This window comes from Nymphalis io, chromosome 16, assembly GCF_905147045.1.
Source record: "Nymphalis io chromosome 16, ilAglIoxx1.1, whole genome shotgun sequence".
Lineage (NCBI taxonomy): Eukaryota > Metazoa > Arthropoda > Insecta > Lepidoptera > Nymphalidae > Nymphalis > Nymphalis io.
Window position 1 is genome coordinate 7,504,458 of NC_065903.1, and position 24,011 is coordinate 7,528,468.

At 36.7% G+C, this 24,011-nt stretch overlaps 2 protein-coding genes across 2 annotated transcripts in view; both read right to left on the reverse strand.

Annotated features, from left to right (window-relative positions):
- Positions 1 to 24,011, reverse strand: part of LOC126774179 (probable ATP-dependent RNA helicase DDX20) — a 111,567-nt gene that overhangs the window by 47,878 nt on the left and 39,678 nt on the right. The gene's annotated exons all lie outside the window — the stretch shown is intronic.
- Positions 10,888 to 23,589, reverse strand: LOC126774158 (uncharacterized). The gene is made up of 16 exons (XM_050495521.1): positions 23,261 to 23,589; positions 21,703 to 22,738; positions 20,426 to 21,326; positions 20,190 to 20,350; positions 19,970 to 20,104; positions 19,643 to 19,869; positions 17,668 to 17,776; positions 16,791 to 16,952; positions 16,149 to 16,288; positions 15,764 to 15,883; positions 15,486 to 15,631; positions 14,444 to 14,588; positions 13,982 to 14,213; positions 12,744 to 12,903; positions 12,483 to 12,666; positions 10,888 to 12,173 (listed from the first exon to the last, which is right to left on the reverse strand). Exons 1-16 carry the CDS (start codon positions 23,441 to 23,443, stop codon positions 12,033 to 12,035), a joined length of 4,182 nt encoding a protein of 1,393 aa, XP_050351478.1. The 5' UTR covers positions 23,444 to 23,589; the 3' UTR covers positions 10,888 to 12,032.

Here is a 24,011-nt window from a genome sequence, read left to right on the forward strand (position 1 = left end):
TATTATAAATATACAGGTGACTGGTTGAATACTATCAATATTTTAGGAGGATACTCGGTACATGATTCTCATTCGAATTATGTAAAAAATAGGTACTTAATTTTTGACCAAATTTACAAAAAATTAAATTTAAATAAATGAAGTGTGGACACAAGCCGGCGGCGCCGGCCCGGCGCCGTCGCCGCATGCGACGCGGTGAACGAGCCACGAATAAAGTTAGTGTAGTTATGTAGGTAAATTGTTAGTTTCATGATTGACAATCGTTGTAAATAAGTATGGTTCCATTTTTAAATACGCTGGAAATACCAAGATAGGTAAACAGTTCATATTAATTTTTGTCCCAAGTTCACATCATTTACCTAGTCAACAAATTTGTTGCTTAAACGAGTGAAATATCTTGGTATTTTTGCCTGTCCTAAGCCAGGATTAAAGTATGAAGGGGGATCGGATCATGCTTGTTTATCAAAGGTAGCCTGCTACCCTGTTAACACGTGGCGGCGTTTGGATGTAGGTATACTACCGCGCGATAACTAAACGTACCTACCTACCTGTTTTGTGTCGACAGCGCAGCTAGGATGTCCACACGACGCGTAATTAATTACATAACTCTTGGTTAACTTTACTTAGAAGATTATTAATATTTTTTTTAATCATATATGATCGTCAAAAATCACGTCCTTAAGTATCGATAGTATTCAACCAGACACCCTGTATGTTTGAAGCAGCAGACACAGGTCGATTCCAACATGTGGGAAGACGATATATTGTTTTCTCTGTCGTACTAATAAAGGTGTGCTATATTATATATCATGTTCCTAATTATATTATTTACAAGTCGAATGTGAAAAAAGCGACAGTAATCGTGTATCTCTTGATAGTGATTTTTTTTATTCTGTTTTTAATTTTAAAGAGGGTTTTTTTCTAACAAGAAAATGTCACCCTCATAGTTCTACACATTTTTCTTTTGCTATACAATTTAAACAATTTTCAATTTAGCCGAGATGGTCTAGTGTTTAGAACGCGTGAATCTTAACCACTGAATTTTCATGTGCTTAATTTGTGTTTATAATTCATCTCGTGATTGACGGTGAAGGAAAACATCGTGAGGAAACCTGCATGTGTCTAATTTCACTGAGATTCTGCCACATGTGTATTCCACCAACCCGCATTGGCGCAGCGTGGTGGAATAAGCTCCAAACCTTCTCCTCAAAAAAAGGGAGAGGAGGCCTTAGCCCAGCAGTGGGACATTAAGAGGCTGTTAGTGTTATACAATTTAAAAAATAATTATAATAACTATTATTATATGCCTATGAATATGATTTTGTTATCTAAATTTAATACATTTAGTTACTATTTTAAGTAATGCTTCATATTCGTCCGAAGTCGGAGCTGAAAGTACACTATTATAAAAACCTACTTCATACGTAAAATTAAACTTATGCAAAAATTCTAACCTTTCGGCTTCGTTCCGAACACACTCCATGATTACATGTACAGCATCTTCAACTATACCGCATACATCGCAATTTGGTGATGTTGTCTTACCCATCATATATGCAAACTTATTTAACGGGATGTGTTCCGACCGAAGTCGAAAGGCTGTTATAATATCACACTTGCTCATTTTGGATCCATCTATCCAAGTATACCCTAAAGGTTCTGGTTGGATTGTTTTATACCAGATGCTTTTAGTCAGAGAACGCTCGTCAAAAAACTCTTTCCATAGATGTTTGCATCGAAGTTTAGTTTCAAATAGAATGTCTGTAAAAAGAGAGTTATAATCAGCTAAAATTCCTTCAATTGTGCTTGTTTGGCTAATGCGTCAACAATTTCATTTCCAGGTAGACCAATATGAGCAGGTATCCATTGCAAGATTATTTTCTTACTATTATTTTTCAATTTAATAATAGAATTCATTACAGCAAAGGCTATCGGTGTACCTCGATAAGTCGAGGTGCATCGAGTCAAATGCTGTAAGGCGCTTTTAGAATCGGACAAAATTACGAAATTATTTAAGTTAACAGAATTAATATAAGATAAGGACTCCAAAGTGGCTATCAGTTCTAAGTGCAGTAATAGACATAACCTTACAGTTAATTTTTAATTGGATGCTATTTTTTGTCTGATAATCAAAATATGCCGCACCTGCCCCATGCAAATCTTTAGATCCATCTGTATAAATTTTATAAAAGGCCGAATAATTTCTACACAAAAATTTTCACTTTTCTAGTAGATCTGACTGATGACAATTTCGTTTAGCTCTATCCACACCATCTATGCTAACTTTAACGTGCTGAGATAAATCCATATTGCTTACCCATGTTTCAAAAGAAAATGTTTCTAATACTTTACTTCTATAAATTGGAACATCCTCGAGGTGACCGTGAACATGTACAAGAAGGGGTAGTTTTTTATTTCGCCAATAATTATTATTCTGACATAATGCAAGTAATTCAGTTAAGAGATTTATAGTTTTGTTGTTTTTAAATGATTTACATTTTAACCAAAACTTTTCAGCTAAATAACGTCTTCGAACAAATAAGGGTGGTAAATTAAGTTCGCTTTGCGTTACGTGGATAGGAGTTGATTTTATAAAGCCACCAATCAGACGCAAACACAAGTTTTGAGTTTTATCTAAGTTTTTTAATTGAGTGTTACTACAATTATCGTACAAAAGGCGTGCATAATCCAATCGACTTCGTATGAGTGAAATATATAAACGTCTCAATTGAGGGATTGAACTCCCAAACCTGGTCCAACTAAGATTTTAAACATGTTAGTATGTGTTATTGTTTTTTCATTAACTTCTTTCATGTGTCTAGTCCATTTGAGAGTCTTGTCTAACCATACTAGATATTGTATATTGTTAACTACTTGCAAAAGGATATTGTTTAGTTTTATTTCAATCAATTCGTTTTTATGATATCTTTTAATATACAAATTTTAGATTTAGCTGTAGAAACCTTAAGCCCCAATAGAGCCACCATATAATTAAATTTGTTTATAGAATTTTGTTATTTAAGCTTAGCAATAGATACGTCGTCATCAGTTGTATACTGTACAAAGTCATCGGCATACTGACTAATACTAACTTCTACAATAGTTTTACAAATATTGGCTGTTGCTAAATATAAGAGGTGACAGTGGATCTCCTTGAGCTAAGCCACAACTCGTATATCTAGAAATACATATATCGCCCATTTGCATTAGTAATTTTCTGTTCTTTAAAACATTCCATAGGTACGAACATAACTTAAAGCCCACCCCCATCCGATCCATTATGCAAAGCAATGTTGTGATATCTAAATTGTTATAGGCATTGTCAATGTCAACAAAACACGCAAGAGTACACCGTTTTTTAGAAAATCCAATTAAAATGTTGTTCACTAAATTTCCCAAGTTGTTGTACGTGGCGTGTGCTTTTCTAAAACCAGTAGTGTTATTTGAAAAGAAATGATTTTCTCACAAAACCATTCTAATCTATTACCCAAAATTATGTGAAATATTTTACAGATACAAGACATCACTGATATGGGTCTAAGCGATGATAAGCTGTTAGGATCCCTACCAGGTTTAGAATTGGCTACTTTTACTTCTTTCCACTGAAAGGGGACAGAACCTGACTGGTATAATTTGTTTAAAAGATCCAGTAAAATTACCTTACCATTAATTGGTAAGTTTTGTAACATAATGTAGGAAATACTATCATGGCCTGGAGTCGAATTCTTTCACCGCATACTAAACATTAACTCAGATAGTGTTATGTCGGAATCTAAATGTGAGTTATTAGACTTAAATATGGGTTTATTCCATTTAACGAAATCAGGGCATAGGCTGCGTAATAATTTATGAGCAGTATCTTTATCAATATATGTGGATGGAGACTTAATACCTTTTATCCAAGGCATTTTGCGATGTGTATCGCTTATCAATGTCGAATGTGATAAAGATGAACAAAAATCATGCCAACTTATATCTTTAGAATTTCGAAAGAGAGTTTGTGCAAGACCTAGTCTTTCTTTTAAATTATTAAAGTTTAAAGGTGTGGGATTTCGTCTAAAAATTGAAAGAGCCAAACGGCGTTCAGCGACAACTTGACATAATTATAATATTCCAAAAGGGCCTAGGAGTGAACTTTGAGGAATTATTCTGATTTATTTTAATATATGGAATGTATAAATCTGCTGAAATAGTCAGTAAATATGTCGTATGCCCTCTGAAGATCGTCGGGTAAACAAAAATTAGAGTCTAATTATAAGTCTATATAGAGTCTAGTCTAAGTCAGTTTTGTATATGAATCCCAGTCAGCTTTCTTGTAATTTCATTTCATTATGGGGATTTGGATAGCTTCGATATAACTACTTATACAATTTAATGATACAATGATCACTTCCTAAAGTCTCTTTTAAGACTTTATATTCAAATTTAGGCGCAATATCCGCAGATGCAAATACAATGTCCGGAGAATACTGGTAAACCACGCCTTCAACTAATTTAATACGTGTCGGTGTACACTCGTTTAATGAAACAAATTGCGTATTAGTTAATGCATCAAACAGTTGAGACCCCCTTGTATCAGTTTTCCTAGACCAATTTGTGTGGGGGGCGTTAAAATCACCAACAAAAAGTGTGTTTTTACGAAATAAACCAAATATTTGTTTCCAATCTTGAACTCGTGTAGTGACTGACGGAGGGCAATATACCGATCTTAGATTTTTTATTACTCCGAATTTGTATATTTCAATATCTACAATTTGTGTGTTCGTATTGTTGAGTTCGACCCTTATCTTTTTACCTTTCACTGATTTATGAATTAGAACTGCAACTCCGCCAAAGGAATCGTCTCGGTCACAACGGAATATTGTATAATCTTTAACCTTTAAATAAATATCGGGTTCTAACCAAGTTTCACTAATAGAAGCAATGTGGACTTTCTCTTGTATTAATAAATTATCGAACGTTAACAACTTTGGCCTCAGACTTTGTGCATTACATTGAACAATGTTTAAATTAATTTTTGAGTTTTTACTCATTATATATATTTAAATTTAAGAATTTTAAAATCGTCGTTAGAACTGGCCATTCAACAATATTTTCTACTAAAATCAACATCACCCATTCAACACAACATTTCATAATATTCTGAACCTTTGACTTTAAGGATCAAGGATCTTTGATTCAAAAATATTATTTCTTTTAAACTCATTAAAAGCTTCATGAAAGTGACCTTTCTAGTTGCCTTTTAAGTTTCTTCTCCTTTCTACCCTCAGACCTCAGAAGTATCAATGTTCGGATCCGACAAATAATCTTCATTATTTTCTCTAGCTGACATTTTAACCTTATTGTTCTTAAGTGAAGCTGATCTAATTGTTGGATGTGTTGCTTTATTTTTTTTTAACACGCTCGAATAAGAAGGCACGTCAGAAGATTCTTCAAAGGAAGGCCAGGAATTTAAATTCATTGGTTGTTCTGCTTCGAGGATATCTCTTTTAAAGAATTCACTTGGTTTATTGAAAACATTATTATCAGTATTATCATCAGTCATTTGTTTTTTCTTGTGGTGCTGGGTCCGCAACGTACATAGTACGAGCTTTTCTATAGGTAACATTAAAATTAGACATAATATGACGGATTTTTTTTCTTTTATAAAAATAGGACAAGTTTTGTTTAACGCCATATGATCACCCCCACACTTCACACATTTAAAGCAAGTCGTAGTGCAATTTTCGTGATTCTCACAACATTCAAGGCATATTACTTTATCAGTAGGACATCTTTTTGATGTATTCCATATATCCAAAGATATATCCAAATTTCCAGCACTTAGAACATTGTGAAACCGGAAATACAAACGGTTCTACTTTAATTCTTCAGGCATATACTGACACAAAAGGTGGCAAATAAGAGTTTTTAAAGCACAAGCGCACTGTTTCACTCGAAACCCATTTTCCATCTTCGTTAAGACGTGAAAGTCGACGTACAGATGACAGAATTGCAGGATCGGGACAAACAATGTTGCTTATAATCTCCTGCTCCGATAAGTCACCGTCTACATTTTTAATAACCCCATAAGAAAAGTTTACTTCGAATGTTTTCTGGAACTTCCATCCTTTTTCTATTAGTTCCTGCGCGCCCCTCTTACGCGCCATTACTCCGAGGAGCTCCCGTCGTTGACCAAGGCGAGAAGGGCGATTAGGGCGGCTCTAGAACAGCTTAAAAACAACAAAGCTCCGGGAGATGACGGAATCACAACAGAGTTGCTTAAGGCAGGCGGGACTCCGGTCCTGAAAGAGCTAGCAAGCCTCTTTAATTCCGTTATCCAACATGGCAAGACCCAGGAAACGTGGAGCGGGAGTGAGGTGGTACTGTTTTTCAAGAAAGGTGATAAAACCCTCTTGAAAAACTACAGACCAATCTCCCTCTTAAGTCACGTGTATAAGCTGTTTTCAAGAGTCGTCACCAACCGTCTCGCCAGACGAGTTGACGCGTTCCAGCCCCCACAGCAAGCCGGCTTTCGATCAGGCTACAGCACCGTTGACCACATCCATACTGTTCGGCAGGTTGTGCAGAAGACCGAAGAGTACAATCAGCCGCTGTGTATGGCATTTGTGGACTACGAGAAAGCCTTCGACTCCATCGAAACCTGGGCAGTGCTCGACTCATTGCAGAGATGTCATATCGACTGGAGATATATCGAGGTACTGAGATGTCTGTACAACGCCGCTACAATGACTGTCCACATCCAGGACTGTAAGACGAAGGCGATCCAACTGCGCAGACAGGGGGATGTAATATCCCCGAAACTGTTCACCAACGCGTTGGAAGACGTTTTCAAGACGCTGGATTGGACTGGGTAAGAAGTCAATGTAAACTGCGAGTACATCTCACACCTTCGATTTGCCGACGATATCGTCATCATAGCAGAATCGCTGGAACAACTCACCGAAATGCTGCGTAGCCTAGGCGAGTCTTCCCGGTGTGTCGGTCTCGGTATGAACTTGGACAAGACCAAGGTCATGTTCAATAGGCATGTCGTGCCGGGACCGATATACGTCGAGGGGAAACCTCTCGAAGTTGTTAGTGAATATACCTACAAGTCCTCAAGTCGTCTATACCGCAATGTTTGAAGACGAAAATCTTCAACCAATGCGTCTTACCTGCCATGACATACGGTGCCGAAACGTGGACACTAACTGCGGGACTAGTCAACAAATTCAAAGTCGCTCAGCGTGCTATGGAGCGAGCTATGCTCGGAGTATCTTTGAAGGATAAGATCAGAAATGAGATTATCCGGAAAAGAACCGGAGTCACCGACAGCTTGCAAAATTAGCAGGCTGAAGTGGCAGGGGGCTGGTCACGTATGTCGTAGGACCGAGCAGACGAGTCCTAGAGTGGAGACCGCGAATCGGCAAGCGCAGCGTAGGGCGCCCTCCAGCCAGGTGGACCGATGACCTTAAAAAGGTGGCGGGCACCAACTGGATGCGGAAGGCGGAGGACAGGGAGCTTTGGCGCACCTTGGGAGAGGCCTATATTCAGCAGTGGACAATGATTGACTGTTGATTTGATTTGAGTAGATTAATTTTAAAATGCATATCCCAGTTTTACATTTTACTTTAATCTTGTATGGAGATAAGTATTTTATTTTATTAATTTCTGTGATTTTAAGAATTTTGAGTGTACGCGCTAATTCGAATTGTTTAGGTAATTAATCGTTACACGAGATATATATTTCCATCTTCTCATCCTTCATTTTTTTTCTTTTCTTTTACTAACTGTTATCCACTCATCCCCACTCACATCCTTCATCTTCGTTTTTCCTACTCTCTTCCCTGTCGCGCTTACTCGCTCTTATTGGCTCGCATTCTTCCCGTCTCTTTAATAAATGTTCTTGTTCCGCGATGTTTGTATTCTCCATATTTTCTTCATTCATACTTCTATCCGATAAACTTAATTTGTCACAGTCATCATTATTGTTTAATACTTCATTAGTGTCGTCCATAGTTAATGTAAACAAATCGCATTATTGTTGAACGGACTTCGCTTATCGCAAAACCGGTTCGGCGCTAAGGCTCGTAGCGGTCGTTGCTAATACGAAGTAAACAAATACACAATAGGCCCGATGACGATTATTTTAAATAATAAAATGCACACAACTAGCTCACGCGAAGGTTCATATCATATCAGGAACACATAACAAATACAATTTTATATATATATACGACTAGAAATTAAGTAAAAATAATTGTTTATGTACGAGGCGCATAAACCAGATGATTACAATGACTTCTGGATCATCCGCCTCATCATATAGCCATTAACGTCATTTGCAATCATCATTAGGATAGTGTTGGTACTGTCTCTGATTCTACGTATCAGAGATGCAGATCTTTTTCTTATGATCGCATAGAAATCATCTGTGCGTGCTTGTGCAAACATTTCTGAAGCACTACAGAATCGAGGCAGACCCAACAGTATCCTAAACCCATTATTATATTGAACACGAAGAGCGTTGAGCGATTTTTTAGTGTAAGATGTCCACAGACTGCATGAATAGAAAGTTTGGCAGTACGCCTTAAATAGCGTAATTTTGGCGAGTTCACTACAGCGTGCAAATCTTCTAGCCAACATATTACATCTAATCGCCAACGCTCCTCGCTCGCGTTCTATGTCTACATGATCCGTGAGGTCGTCTGTTATATAATGACCTAAGTATTTAAATTTTGTTACAGAACACAGATTTTTACCATTCAGGTTGATTGGGGGTGTGTTTTCGGTACATTTACCAGGAACCTTAAAGATCATGTATTGGCTTTTTTTAACATTATATATTAAACCGTGTTCAAGCGCATATGTTTCACATACAGATAACAGTTTTCTAAGGGCACTAACAGATGGCGTTAGTAACACCATATCATCTGCGTAACTGATGTTGTTCACGGCGGTGCCATCTATATAACAGCCAAGGTATTTGTTGCCTAGTTCAACAATTAAGTCATTTATATATATATTGAACAACTTTGGAGGTGACAACCCACCCTGCCTAACACCACACTCAAGGATATATTCCTTAGAGTATGCCTGTCCCCAACGAACTAAATTAGGCTGATTAGCATACCAGTATCGAAATATACTAATTATATTACCAGGTACACCAGCTCTCTCTAACTTTCCCCATAGCTTATCATAACAGACCAAATCAAAGGCTTTGGAAAGATCGAGAAAGCAGGCATAAACTGGTGTCTGCCTATCCGTATAATATCGCACCGTATGTTTTAGGCACATTATAGCAGCCTCCGTTGACAGACCTGGTCTAAAACCGAATTGGGTATCATTTATATGAAGGTACTTATCCAGGTCGTTATTAATTAAGCTATCCTACCTACCTACCTTACACCTTACCTATGACTGTGGCCTGTGTACCTTTGCTATGACTGTGGCCAGAGATATAGGGCGGTAATTATTTTTATCAGATGCGTCACCTGTTTTATTTTTTAGTATAGGAACGACAACTGTTTTCATCAGATCTGAGGGCAAGTGTGCGTGGATCAAACATACCGAAAATAACAAAGACAATACTCGCGGCAAATGTACACCAGCATTCTTCAAGTGCTCGACACTTAGACCGTCGTATCCCGGTGACTTACCTCTTTTCATATTTTTGATAACGGAGACGATTTGTTTCGATGTGAATGTAATAAAATCACCAGATTTATAGTTATCGTTCTTAATGTCAAGAGAACGCTGTGATGGACCTAATGGAGAGCTCGTTCGAAATTGCTCCATAAACAAATTGGCTATGGATGAGGGATCTGAACAACCATCGACACACACAGGAAAACTAGGTTTAATATTTAGTTTGTTTGTCGAATTCCAAAACTTCTTAAAATTTTTCGTAGCACGATGCATAGCAATAATATCCATTCGGATTTGATCTTGATTATTTTGACACCACTTCAGCTTGGACTTAAAGATCCTACGGCTGGTATTCATAGACTCGTATATACTGCCAGCTTTCGGCTTGTTATATAGGAGCCAGGTTTGAAAATTAAGCCTCGCTTCCCTGTGTGCGTCTCGTACATGCTTATTCCAACCAATCAATTTCCTTCCACTCTGTGACGTTTTACGAGTTACATAGCTATTCACAGCAGCACTGGACAAGAGGGCAACAATATCACTGTACATGTCGTCTATTATTTTCTTATGCGATAGGTCGTTACAGTATTTTGTATTTGAACACGGGGCAAGTTCACTTGGAAGATGCACATCTTTAAGGGCGTTATGTACAAGGGTATGATATTTTTGAATTTCATTATCACTTCGCATTCCCCAAATGACCTTGCTCTGCGTTCTCATAATTTTCTCAGATCTTAGGTTAACATAATCTAAGCAGCATTCGATTATGCTGCTGATTTGTTTCTCCATTATTTTTTTAAGGATCAATGATACACGTAGGAAACGTGGTGTCATGCTTTGATATTATATTCATTTTAACATTTGAAAAAATAAATAAATATTGATTGCAGAGATTTCATTACAAATATTGGAATTTTGTAGCATCGTAAAATAATGTTAATTTACCTATCAAGCCCCAATTAAACTTTAACAGGATATTTTAAGAACATTATACTTGCAGGCCCGGACTTACGATATCCAAGGCCTTAGGCACTTAGAAATTTGAGCCTTCCTTCGAGCAATTAAAGTTAAATGAAATTTAAGCATATTTTGATCATATTTTATTAAAGGATAACGTTAGACACAATCTAACATTGAACGTTATACATATATACATTACAAAAATACTTCATAGATATTAGCTTATATTAAATGGTATTACAATTTATTTCTTAAGAATTCCAACTTTTTTTAAACTAACCCATTAATTATTTAATTAGTATAAAAATATAAAATGAACTCTTATTCGTAATAGAAACTTTTTGGGAATCCGTGTAACATTACTATATGTAAATGTACTTTTTGTCTCGTTACACTAAAATTGTAGTTTCTACACCAATCAATGGTTACTAGTTAATCCTTAAACCATACTATATATATGTTTAACAATTAAAAATAATGCAATCGTTAAAAGCTATGTGTGTATCATTGACCAGCTTGTACTCACGTGCACTTTCAAAACAATATATACAGTTTATTCCAACCAGGGGAGTAAAGACAAATGTATGTTACACAATAAATTGACGTGATATCATTGGTCGTTAAATAATTAATTAATAATCTATGTATTAAATATGGAATCATCATACGACATTTAAAAAATTGAGTTTTGAATGTTGGCGAAATTGTTATCGGAACTTTGGAAGTAAAATTGAAGTAGATATAAGTTGTTGCGACGCCTGATAACCCATCGCTGGCCGGCACCGCGAACGGCCAGCTCTCTCTCTGATGGGACCAAACCAGCCTTGAAAATACAGTCCAATTCAGTTTTCATTTAACGTCCACCAAGACCCTTTCATAAATAGTTAAGTGGAAGTCTTGTATTATAAATATTAATCAAGAACTTACTGTAGTACATAATTAAGAACAGCTATTAATGAATATGTAAATTGAAGGTGTGTTCATCCTTACTTCTTGGATTGGAATGGGCTACATGAATAGAGAATGACACCTTTACTCTTTTTAAGATAAGCCAATATTATTAAAATTAGTTTGTACTCATTTATATTACTGATGTGTTTGAGATGATTAACTTTACACACGTGCCTGAGGCAGGACTGATTCGTTTTTTTTTTATAGAAATATTACAAATAGAATTAAATTAACAAATTTAATTTATAATATCAATTCTTCCTATGGATTTTTTTGTAACAAATGTAGTATGAAGAGGCGATCAAATATTACATTGTAACTTACATAAAATGAATTATTGAAAAATAATTATTAATTATTATGTTACAATTACTGACAAGTAGAAAAAATAAATGTAAAGCTAAGATGGCATGATGTAAAAGATAATGCCATAAAACTACTTTTAATTGATTAGAAATCACATTTTTTGGCAGAGATACATCACTCATTCATGAGTTTGTAACATAACTCAGAACTTCTGCACTAGAAATGGACCGCACCGACGCGTGCAGGCATAATTTGTTTGGAAGTGTTCTGTAAACTCTTCTGTTTCGCGCGTCGTCAACTAACGTCTGCCATTGATTATTTTTCTGAAAAAGGAAAAACACCACAATAAATAAATTCGTAACATAAAAAAAAACAATTTCAATGACAGGCCGTAGCTTTATTATTTGATTTATGATAACTTGTTTGTATCGACAATAATCTCAATTCAATGCATTAACGTGGCAAGTGGGTCGACAGTAAAACTCACACGACGACGTTTACACTGAAATGAAATGAGTATAAACTAACGACGTGGAATTGATGTATATTTCCAGTTTGAGCCACCGCACATCGGATTGTTATATCCAATAATAATAGTAATAGTCGCTTTGCGTATAGAGTGTAATGTGTACCACGATGGCGAGTGGGTTGAGGCACACGAGGAGCGCGTGTCTCGCGCGCGTCAGCATCACGTTCATGCGGCCCGTGTCGGTGAGGAACCCCACGCCGTGGCTGCGCGCCAGCGACACCACCACCACGTCGCGCTCCTGGCCCTGGAAGCTGTCCACCGTGTTCACCTCCACAGGGCTCTCCGACCTGTCGCGAGATAAGTCGTTTGCATTATTCGATATTAGGCTCCGTTGAGTCTCGTGGGAGCGGGCGGCGGCACGTACGGGTCCTGCAGCGCGCGCAGGCAAGAGCGCAGCAGGTCGCGATGCGCGCTGTAGGGGGTGATGACTGCGAGCGACAGCTTGAGCGCGCGCACGACGCCCGCCAGCGCCGCCGCCACTCGCGCCACGCCCCACGCCTCCATCTCATTCGCGCCCGACTGAACTGTGGAAGAGAGCAGAGGCGTTCATTGTGTTACGTATAGACAAAACTCTTTGAAAAGTTGCATATGCTGGATGTATATTAATGAGACTCGAATCGGTGATATTTTATAGTGACAGATCCTACTAATACTTGTGAAGTGCTCAATTTTAATCTTCCAGTTTGAGTATACCAACCAATTCATTCAACTTCAATAACAAATCTAGCTGTCCGGCCAGGCTTCGTATATTTAAAATTATGATTGAGCCGTTACGAATTTGTGAATAATGAGATGTAAGCTATTATTTAAATATAATTAGAATCGTATTTATATGTTTTTTTTCAAATATCGATGAGTGAGTATCACATTATATATCTGCCTCGTTGGTCTAGTGGCTAAGGCCGCAGATCCGACGGTCCTGGATTCAATTCCCGACCTAGGAATAAAATGTAATTGGGTTTGGGTTTTTCTGTCAGAAAATTCTCAGTAGCAGCCCGGAGTCTGAAAGTGTGTACACTCCCGTGCCTCGGAAAGCACGTAAAGCCGTTGGTCTTGCGCCTGAACTCTTGCCGGTCATGTCGGATTGCCGTCCCATAGGATAATGAGAGTTAGGGAATAGAGAGTGCACTTGTGTTTGTTCACATACTTGTGCACTATAATATGTCCTGCGCAGTTGGGATATCTCTTTCTCCTTCTCCTGCGTAGTTCGTAATTAGTAAATCGGTCTGGAGGACATTATTATATATCGATGAAATATTCCATGAGTTATAATCATGTGTTATAATTATAAGTAAATTGAACTAACGTTATTGCTAATTTTTTATATTATTTCTTAATATTGTTAGGTCACTTGTAACTTTTATTAATTATATAGCCAAGATTGATAAGTGAAAACAATTTGTGTTCCGACTACGGTGACCTAATATATATCTATCTCTATCTCAAAAAATATGCAACATATTATAAACATACTCCATGTAACTATGTCCGACCTAAAATTTTAATCTAAGATAATATACATAGTTCATAAAGACAGCTTTAGTAGACTTAGCGTGTATTTGCAAAAGCAAATAATATAAGTGCGATATGCGTCAGACGGACCCTGGCCCTTGTCCCCGCTGGCGATGGCGAGGATGGCGTAGGGCGCCAGCGACAGGCGCGCGGCGGGCGGCGCCACGCTGCGCACGCGGCCGCCGTAGAAGGCGCGGTTGGGGTAGTCGGCGATGGCGGGGTGCATGCGGTACTGCTGGTCCAGCAGCACCACGGGCGCCGCCGGCCCGCCCGCCGTCAGGCGCGAGAACAGGCTCTCGCCCAGCCCGTGCTGCTTGGCTCGCTGGCGAACGGGAACACGGAACGGTTATCATACGGAGGGGAAAAACGTACTCTATCTCATTCTCTAAACAGTAATACAGCAGTACAAATTTTATTTGACGTTACCGTCAAATATACACGGCTCAGTTATATTACTATAAATGAGCCGTGTATACGACCGGTGGTAACTTTTTAGGACTGAAGTCATAGAGTTATTAGTGACTTGTTATATTATAATGAGAAGATTCTTACCTGTGAGCAGATGAAACCGGGCAACTGCTGCGGGTCTCCGATAAGAGTGAGTCGCGTTACGTCCAGCGTTAGCGGGATGAGCGTTTCCGGTTCGATCGCTTGTCCCGCTTCATCCACTATGCACAGGGCTATGCGACCTTTTAAACTGAAATATACCGAAATCGATAAAGATTTATTTATATAATCTGTGTACGTTATCGTACACATACATATATCTACCAAATATAACATAATTTTTTTTGGCCTGGTGCGATAAGGATCAAAGTAAATTTTTGTGTAAGATACGTCAACTACATTTTGCCATTTGCCAAATCATTTTAAAAATAATAAATTTTGTTTTGTGAATATCCTCTTTTCTTTCTTTCGCTAAATTATATCAACTCTAGAGAAGCATAACCCTAAGTACAGTACAGTAACAGCCTGTTGATGTTCCACTGCTGGGCTAAGGCCTCCTCTCCCTTTTGAGGAGATGGTTTGTAGCTTATTCCACCACGCTGCTCCAATGCGGGTTGGTAGAATAGACATGTGGCAGAATTTCAATGAAATTAGACACATGCAGGTTTCCTCACGATGTTTTCCTTCACCGTTAAGCACGAGATGAACACAAATTAAGCACATGAAAATTCAGTGGTGCTTGCCCGGGTTTGAACCCACGATCATGGGTTAAGATTCACGCGTTCTTACCACTAGGCCATCTCGGCTTAACCCCAAATACAACAGATATAAATATTACTAAACAGAGACGAAAACAGTGAAACATAAAGAAAAGAGAAAATCATTTAAAAATACATTTGGCCGTATTTTGATAAGTACGGAACCGCACACCACGTTGATGGCAAACCAGTTCCTACTACTAGTTACAAAATCTGGTCACTTGACACTCGAAGGCACTTATCTATCAAGAGCCATACCAGAACGTTATGTTAAATAAGAGAACTGGCATAACAATTAAATTATATTTTATTCTAGCAGTAAAGAAATCAACAAACCCTCGATTACAAGTATTAATGACGCATCTTAAATAGTAATATAGCGGCGATACCCTTTCATCTTGTAGTTGTGCGTGCTGGCGAGCGTGGTGACGATGATGTGAGCGCAGTCTATGATGCGTCGCTCGGCGTGCAGCAGACGCTCCGGCCGCAGCTCCTCCCCGCTCCCGCTCCCGCCACCGCCGCCGCCCCCGCGCAGCTGTGTCAATAATATGATGAAACAAGTTTCGGAGACAAAGTCACCAATAACCAACCTGAAATTACTAAATAATGCGAGAAAATCAGAGAAAGGACGCTTCCTTTTATTTGACGATAAACAGTGGTGACATACCAATTTTATCCTATCGACGAGATTTGCCACTTTTCCCTCGCAGTAGGCTACTCGCACGGGGTCCTTTGCGTCGCGGGCTTGCGTTTTCCACATATTTATCTTGGCTTCTAGGTGTGAAATCTAGTCGTAAAACGTTTAAACATTTGTTAGATTACATTGAATACGTTATTATAGTAAAGTATGATTTGTTACAGAATTCATCTATTTATTGTAGTGAGAACGTATTACGAGATTAAAAGCAAAAAATATATATTAATTTATTTCTATTTTTTAAATAAATTGCTGTCCAGTAATAAATACGCTAATAATGATTCAAAGATATCGAAAAGTGGGACATAGGGTAGCAGGAATTGTGAATGTAATGGGCGTGAGTGAACGCGCGCACCTCCTCGTCGCGGCCGGGCGGCGCGGCGGCGTCGCGCGCGCGCGAGGCGTCCCGCGCCGCGAGCTGCTGCGAGCTGACCTCCCGCGCGCGCGCGTGCATGGACTCCAGCCGCCCCACGCGCACCATGCGGAACCGCTCCTCTGCCGCGCAGACCCGTTCATTAGTACGTTTGACATGAGAGCATTTTTTTTAATTTATGTTTTTACTCTTTCAAGAATATATTTTATGTCAAAGTGTCCGTCTGTTACTACATGCAAGGACGACGACAGACTGCAGGCAAATTTATTATTGATCATTAGTAATAACGTTTCGCTTTGTAAACGTCGATGCCCACCCGATGACCGTTATTCTCCAGAGAGACTAGCCAGCTGCGCAGGACATGCGCATTATATGCATGCTTTAGTGTCATTTTTGCATGTCGTGGTTACCTATAAGTGTGGCAACTTTTACCCATAGACCTATTAGTTTGTAAACTTTTAATTTGTTATTATTACTGTATGCCATGTTGGTGATCCTAAATAAATAAATAGTTCACTATCGTAAACCCAAAACTCTATATTGGGGTTTGAACCTCAGGATTCTAAGTTAGCCACTAGGCTTACGACGTAGTTGTAAATATTAAAAGTTAATCGTTAAAAATACCTTTAGGTAAACTTTGCCTGATGTTGAGCAACCTGATTACTAGTTCGTCTACTGCGGCGTTACTCGTTGCACAGATTAATATTTTGCCGCGGTCCTGATGTCTTTTGCTCATGGCGTTGTAGAAGTAAGTCATAACAATGGCACATATAACACTTGATTTCCCTGTAATTTATATAAAAATTAAAATTTAATATACTATTTATGAATTTCGACACACGATAACGGGGGAGGTTAACAAAGTATAACATCGTGTGACAATGGGGCACGAGTACTAAGCTGCGTGACGTCACATTTATAAAAAGTAATAATAATAAATATCTTTATTGCATATTCAAACAAAGAAAACAAAGCTTTAAAATTCTAATCTTCGACTACAACGAAAAACACTTAAAAGATTATCAACTATTTACTATCTAGTTATTTTAGATATACAATAGTTTCCTTGTTAGATACTCATTTTATATTTTTTTAATCTGATTACCTATTGACAAAATAAATTTTACACAATTAAATTTCTTAATAATAATTAATGTATAAATTTTTCTTTTGTGTAATAATTTCATATTTTTCATACTGCAAAAGTGTATATATAATTTACTATTACTATAATGATCGTAATTTTAGTATAATAAACTCATCAGATATTCTACAGCAAAACAGCAGTACTTGGTATTGTTGTATTCCGGTTTGAAGGGTGTGTGAGCCAGTGTAATTACAGGCACAAGGGATATAACATCTTAGTTTCCAAGGTTGGTGGCGCATTGGTGATGGTTAACATTTCTTACAATGCCAATGTCTATGGGCGTTGGTGACCACTTACCATCAGGTGGCCCATATGCTCGTCCGCCTTCCTATTCTATAAAAAAAAAGAATGAACCTGTTCCTGGTGGTCCTTGTACCATTTGTATGCTGGGTTCATCACCGAGTGCTGCAGATACAGAACGACTAACTGCTAATTTTTGACTTGGGTTTAAAGTCATTGTCCACTGGAATAATAAATATTAAATAATAAAAAAAAAAACAATACAACAAAAACATTAAAAAAACGACAGTATTCAAATATAGCTGAAAATATTTGTCATTCGTCGTAGATGTTTCTAGCGCCGCGGTCACTTTTAAAAATGTATCTATAATAATAATAATATCCTGGGACATTTTTCACACACGGCCCTCTGATCCCAAATTAAGCTTGTATAAAGCTTGTGCTATGGAAACCAACACTGATATACTACATATACTACTTTTCTTTTTTTTAAATACATACTTATATAGATAATTACACCCAGACTCAGGACAAACAGACATGTTCATGCACACAAATGTCTGTCCTGGGTGGGAATCGAACCCACAACCTTCGGCGTGAAAGGCAAGTGTTCTACCAACCACGCCAACCGGCTCGTCATCATTATTATATTTTTTTTCAGTAAACCAACCGGTCGGGTTTTGTGAAAGCCCGCCTGGGTAATGTCCACTTGCTATACTCAGTTTTGTTGTTTTCCGTTTAAAAGAGGGAATGAGCTGGTGAATCTTTAGGCACAAGGGACCTAACATCTTAGTTTCCGAGGTTGGTGTCGCATTGGCGATTGCCAATATGCTGTGGTGACCAATTACTATCAGGTTCATTTGTCCGTCCGCCTACTTATATTATCCAAAAAATACATTAGTAAACTTGTGTAGTACTTTCCATTAGGAGGCCGTTGTTATTTATAATTTCGAACTTTAATATTGCTGTCATATCTCACTATTTTATGGTATATAATCAAACCTAAAAACTTCTGTATTAATGAATAACGCACCACTTAGAAATTTGTAAGAAATGCTATAATTTAGATCGGCTTCGTTTCTCTAAGATCGTGTAATTGGATTTCATAATTAACAAACTTTTGATAATATACAGTAACAGTAACAGCCTGTTAATGTCCCACTGCTGGGCTAAGGCCTCGTCTCCCTTTTGAGGAGAAGGTTTGGAGCTTATTCCACCACGCTGCTCCAATGCGGGTTGGTAGAATACACATGTGGCAGAATTTCAATGAAATTAGACACATGCAGGTTTCCTCACGATGTTTTCCTTCACCGTTAAGCACGAGATGAATTATAAACACAAATTAAGCACATGAAAATTCAGTGGTGCTTGCCCGGGTTTGAACCCACGATCATCGGTTAAGATTCATGCGTTCTTACCACTAGGCCATCTCGGCTATTGATAATATACCAAACACATAATTTCGTATAAAATAAATTTAAGGGTATATCTAAGTACATATTGTTGGTGTTAGAGTCGGGCATCTGAAGTTGTCGATAAGATTTGCGAGTTGGGCCTCAGGATAGCGTCCCATAAGACGGAGGCGGTATGTTCCATAAACTGCTAAGGAGCAGGGAACCGTCCAACACGCACATCCGCGTTAGTGCCTCAAACGTCCAGGTGGCCAGGTATATGAAATACCTGGGCCTCATCCTGGACGGTCGCTGGAGCTTCGAAGAGCACTTCGAACGAGAGAAGGTAGTGGGTGCCATGAAGAGACTGCTGTCTGATCTCGGGGGACCGAAGGAGGAAGTTCGCCGAATGTAAATATATACTACCGCCTATACGCCGACCAAATATACAAAATATTATACTGTTTGGGACTTTTTTAGACTTTTTTGTAGCTTCAAAGAACAGACGTTTATACAAAGTTATTCCTCTAATTCCCCTTCAAATTGAGCTTTTCTAAAATCTTCTCTTAGTGGATGCTTTCGCTCGAAGCTTCATCTTTCTAGACTCTATAGTTGTGACTGTGCATTGATTGAAAATCAGAACAGACAATTAAATGAGTATAGATTAAAAATATAAAGAAAATATTAATAAAAAATACCTGTGTGTTCATATTCATTGCAATGTCATTTGTTGGGTAATGACAGGTCTGGGGTCTTAGAATTGCTTGGCTAAGGGGTGAGCCAGCCAAATATTCCATAGCTTCAAATAGCGTTAATTCATTATTAATATACGCTAGACTTCGCCCTATCACAAGTTCACCGGGTTTCAAGTACATCATTTTATCAGTAAATGTTGCATAAAGAGATAAGCTGAAAGTTTTGTTATCTGAAATGAAATAGTTATTATGTAACAATTGAATATAACAATGTGATTAATAATAAGTAAATATATACTATACTATTACTATATAAGTAATATGTATTACTTTTCGGAGACGGGAGGCATCGAACATTATGAACGAAGAAAAATCTGCAAATTTTTGCATTTTCTGGTCCAAATTCGACCATCATGATTTCACCTACTCTAGGTAAATGTTTCATTTCTGAATTCGGCAACGTAACTGAAAATTTAACAATTAATCAACATAACAAAATGTTTAATAATCAATTCAAATAACATAATCATATGTAAAAACTCAAACACACTGTTTACGCTTAAATTAAATAAATCAAAGTATCTTTCTTGGGGAGGTACGGGTGGCAATGACTCAATTCTTAAAGTTAGTCCATTGTTTTGATTTAGTATTCTCATATATGCTTGTGTTATGCATTCCCAAATTTCCATCAGAAGTAAATCTCCGACAAGTCTGTAAAATTAAAATATTACATTATACAGGTTTGTTAAATATTGTTTTAAAATATTTTTTATAAATATAACATACCCAATGTATTGTCTGTGGCTGTTAAAAGAGTGAAATATGGCCATAGGAGGATTATTATGACCCAAAATCGGTGGTGGGTCTGGAGTGTTTATTTGTTCATTCAACCACTGAGGATTCCATCGAAGGATTTTCATTAGAGTTATTTTTTCTAAAGAGAATATAGGCTTCTGCCTAATATCTAATAATCTCGTTTTTACCAAATTTGTTTTATTCATTTTATTTCCAGGTTCAATTTGAAAGAGGTGTACCACAGGTTCAGCATCCGAAAAACGAACACGTTTTGCTGGCTTCTTTGGAGGAAGAGGTTCTACTTTAGATACTGGCTTTCCAGATTGCAGTTCTTTACTATCATTTAAAGGTTTTAAGCTTCTAATGGGAATCCTGTACTCTGATTCACTTCTTTTTGGAGAAGTTTTAGTGCTAGACTGTGATTTACTCTTCCTACTTTCTTTAGGTTGAATTTTCTTAGTTGTGGTTTTTTTAGTGGATGATGTTGATAAATTTGGATCTGATATCGATTTTTCATCCCCTTTGTGTTTTTCTACAGATTTTTGAGAATTCAAAGGTTCATTTATTGCTGATTCATGTGCTGGTGACTTAATCTTCTCTTTTTCTTGGCTATTTCTTCTTTTCATGGGTTTTACTGTGGCTTTAATAACATCAGTTAAAAACGCGCCCCGGTTAGAAGTAGTAACTTTAACATTACTCACTGTCTTATTTGTATTATTTGTTATTTTTTTGTTATTATCTTCACTCTCTTTATCTTTGTCAGCAATTTCTTTAAGTTTCCTTTTTCGTTCTTCTTTTTGCGAGTTAGATATGACTTTTTTCGAAGATGATGATGAAGATGATGAATGTTTTTTTGTTTGTTTCTTATCATTTGATCTGCTCTTTGCTTTACCTATAAAACGATCATAAGCATAAAATTTTGTTTTATTAAATAAATGAAGGCAATGAGGAAGTTCAACAAGAGTTAATCTATTAGAGTATTTTAAAGTCTAAAGTTATTACTTAACTATCTAGTTCAGTAGTAGTTTAAACTTGTAAAAATTATCAATGCTAACTTGGAGAATGAGATATATACTTTAGTTAGGAAAACTTAGTTTGCTCTTATTACAGTGTATTTTATGAAAATACATATATTTGGGACATTTATATCTTAATGGAAAAGAATAATATACAAAGAAACTATCTTTAAGAATAGTATTATCAGTTTTATATTCAAACGTGAAAACAAAATATGACATTTAAATTTTAAAATTAGTAAAAAAACTTACTTTCCGTAGAACGATAATGAGATTTTCTTCTGCTTGGTTTAACCAGAGGTTCTATCATTTGAGCCTTTTTTATTGTGGTATGAGGACCTTGTTGCATAGAAGCAATGGGAACAACAGCATCTTCTAGGTCAGTATGATCTTCAATGGCTACTCCATCGATTAGATCTATTTCAGGGATTTCTTCTGCTTCTAAAGGAATTGGTGAAGGTAACTCTTTTTCTACTTCTTTTATTTCAGTTATAGGTTGTATTTCAGGAGGTTGAGGTGGGATTGTAATTATATCATCAATAAAGTCTTCTTCTTCATTTTCTTTTTCAATGTTATTGAATATAATATCATCTAATTGACTATAAGAACTATCTTCAATGCTTGTATCTAATTTATCTGTTCTATTTAGCTCAATTTTTGAAAATGCTTTTCCAGGTGAACTCTGTGATAATCTCAAATACCACTGTTCAGATTCACTGTCACTATCACTATCAATTTGTATTGGTTCATCGTCATACCCCAAGTATTCTTGTTTAACATTAAATGCTTCATACTGCAAGTCTTCATTTTCATTTTTTATATCATCTTTAGTTAAGTCCTCTATTATAGGATCAAGTTTAATTTTTTTACTAAAACAATCTTGTCCTTTTGGTTCATTCTCACTGTCAGATATAATGTTAATTACATTGTCTTCATTTTTATCATCTGGTTCTTTCTTACGACATTTACCATCATCATTTAATTTGCGTTTTAACTGTAAAATGGGTTTGCTATTTGGTGAATACTCATTTTTTACGACAGGCTTATGTTCTTTTGTATCAGAGACTCTATCAAACTCTATGTCTTCTTCGCTGTTACTTTGAAAATGAATACGACTAATAATAGAAGCTACAGTCTTAATCAACTTGAAAACAAATTTTTCTGAATCCATGATTTTTACCAATGGAGCCCCAATTGTCCATCCAAACCCTATTAAATCATCTTCAATTAATGTATATGGAATATTTGGAGGTATCTTTTTAAGTCCAACATATATGCCATTAGAACTCTGGAAGTATTAAAATTATACAATTTAATGTTTTAGTTTCGTCAGTCTTAAAAAAAAGATTGGGTTGGCTTTAGAAATTAGCATCTCGATTTTGGGTGGAAAATGAGGTGGAGGGGTACAGGAGGGAGGTGTACAACCGTCCTGTACCACTTTGCCCTGCAAAAACCCATTTTTACCGAGATATTCATGATTAAAGTTTTGAGGATAAGTCGGCTCCGAACTATTATTTCCTATCATTTTAGACTAAAATAGTATTGAATTAAGAGGGAGGGGTAAAAGGGGACTTACCCCCCGTTATTAATTAAATTTTTCTATTTTAAAATCATTGATACCTACTCTGCCTTAGACTAGTGAACATGTTTATTCAGGAATTATTTGGATTTTAGTATAAGTAAGTGTTATATATGTTAACAGGTCTCTACTCCTGTTAACATATTCAATATTTTTAAGAAAGTGGTGCGCGCTATTTTATTTGAATGGTAAAAATAAATAAAATAAAAAACATTATCAAAGATATTTAACCTTAAGATCAGTAATAGTAACTTCATCTCTTTTGACATTAATTAAGCAGTGATTTCTTGATATTACTATACTTGAAAGTGTAATAGTGTTATCCAAGCCTCTGCCAATCCTAATTTCATCACCTTCAGTAAATTCAAATTCCTCGTCTCCGAATTTTTGACGACACAACTTCCACTTAGCCATAACTATATTTTAGAGTATGCAACTATGTAAAAATCCCTAGTCCACAATTTAACAATACATTTTATAATTCATATTATATTCTAACTGTGGCAACTGTTTTCTTTATGTTATGCATTTATATACAATCTGAACCTTTTATGCATAGAAACCGCTCTTTTTAACACAACTTTTGAAAATTAACTGTCAGTGAGACTGTTTGTCATTTACAGCTGACATTGTCATTTACTGGTTTCGTTCAGAATTTAACTTTAATTATGATGTAATAACAAATACTTAAATATAGAATACTATTCTTTTAATCATTAACACACTGAGTATTATGGTTTAAAAATAAAGGACTACACTACTAGTCTAGTCAATTATAGAGTTGAGCTTCGGATTGGAAAATAAGAAGCTGAATATTTTTACAAATCTTTATTCCAAAGTCGCAATAAATTGGTGGTCTCTTATAGAGATACACCTTTAAAGGTGGTTTTTATAAATACTGTAATGTTCCCTTATTACTTCTATAAATGATTTAACAATGTAGCTTGGTTTTTTATACAATTATAACGTTGTACTTAAAGCG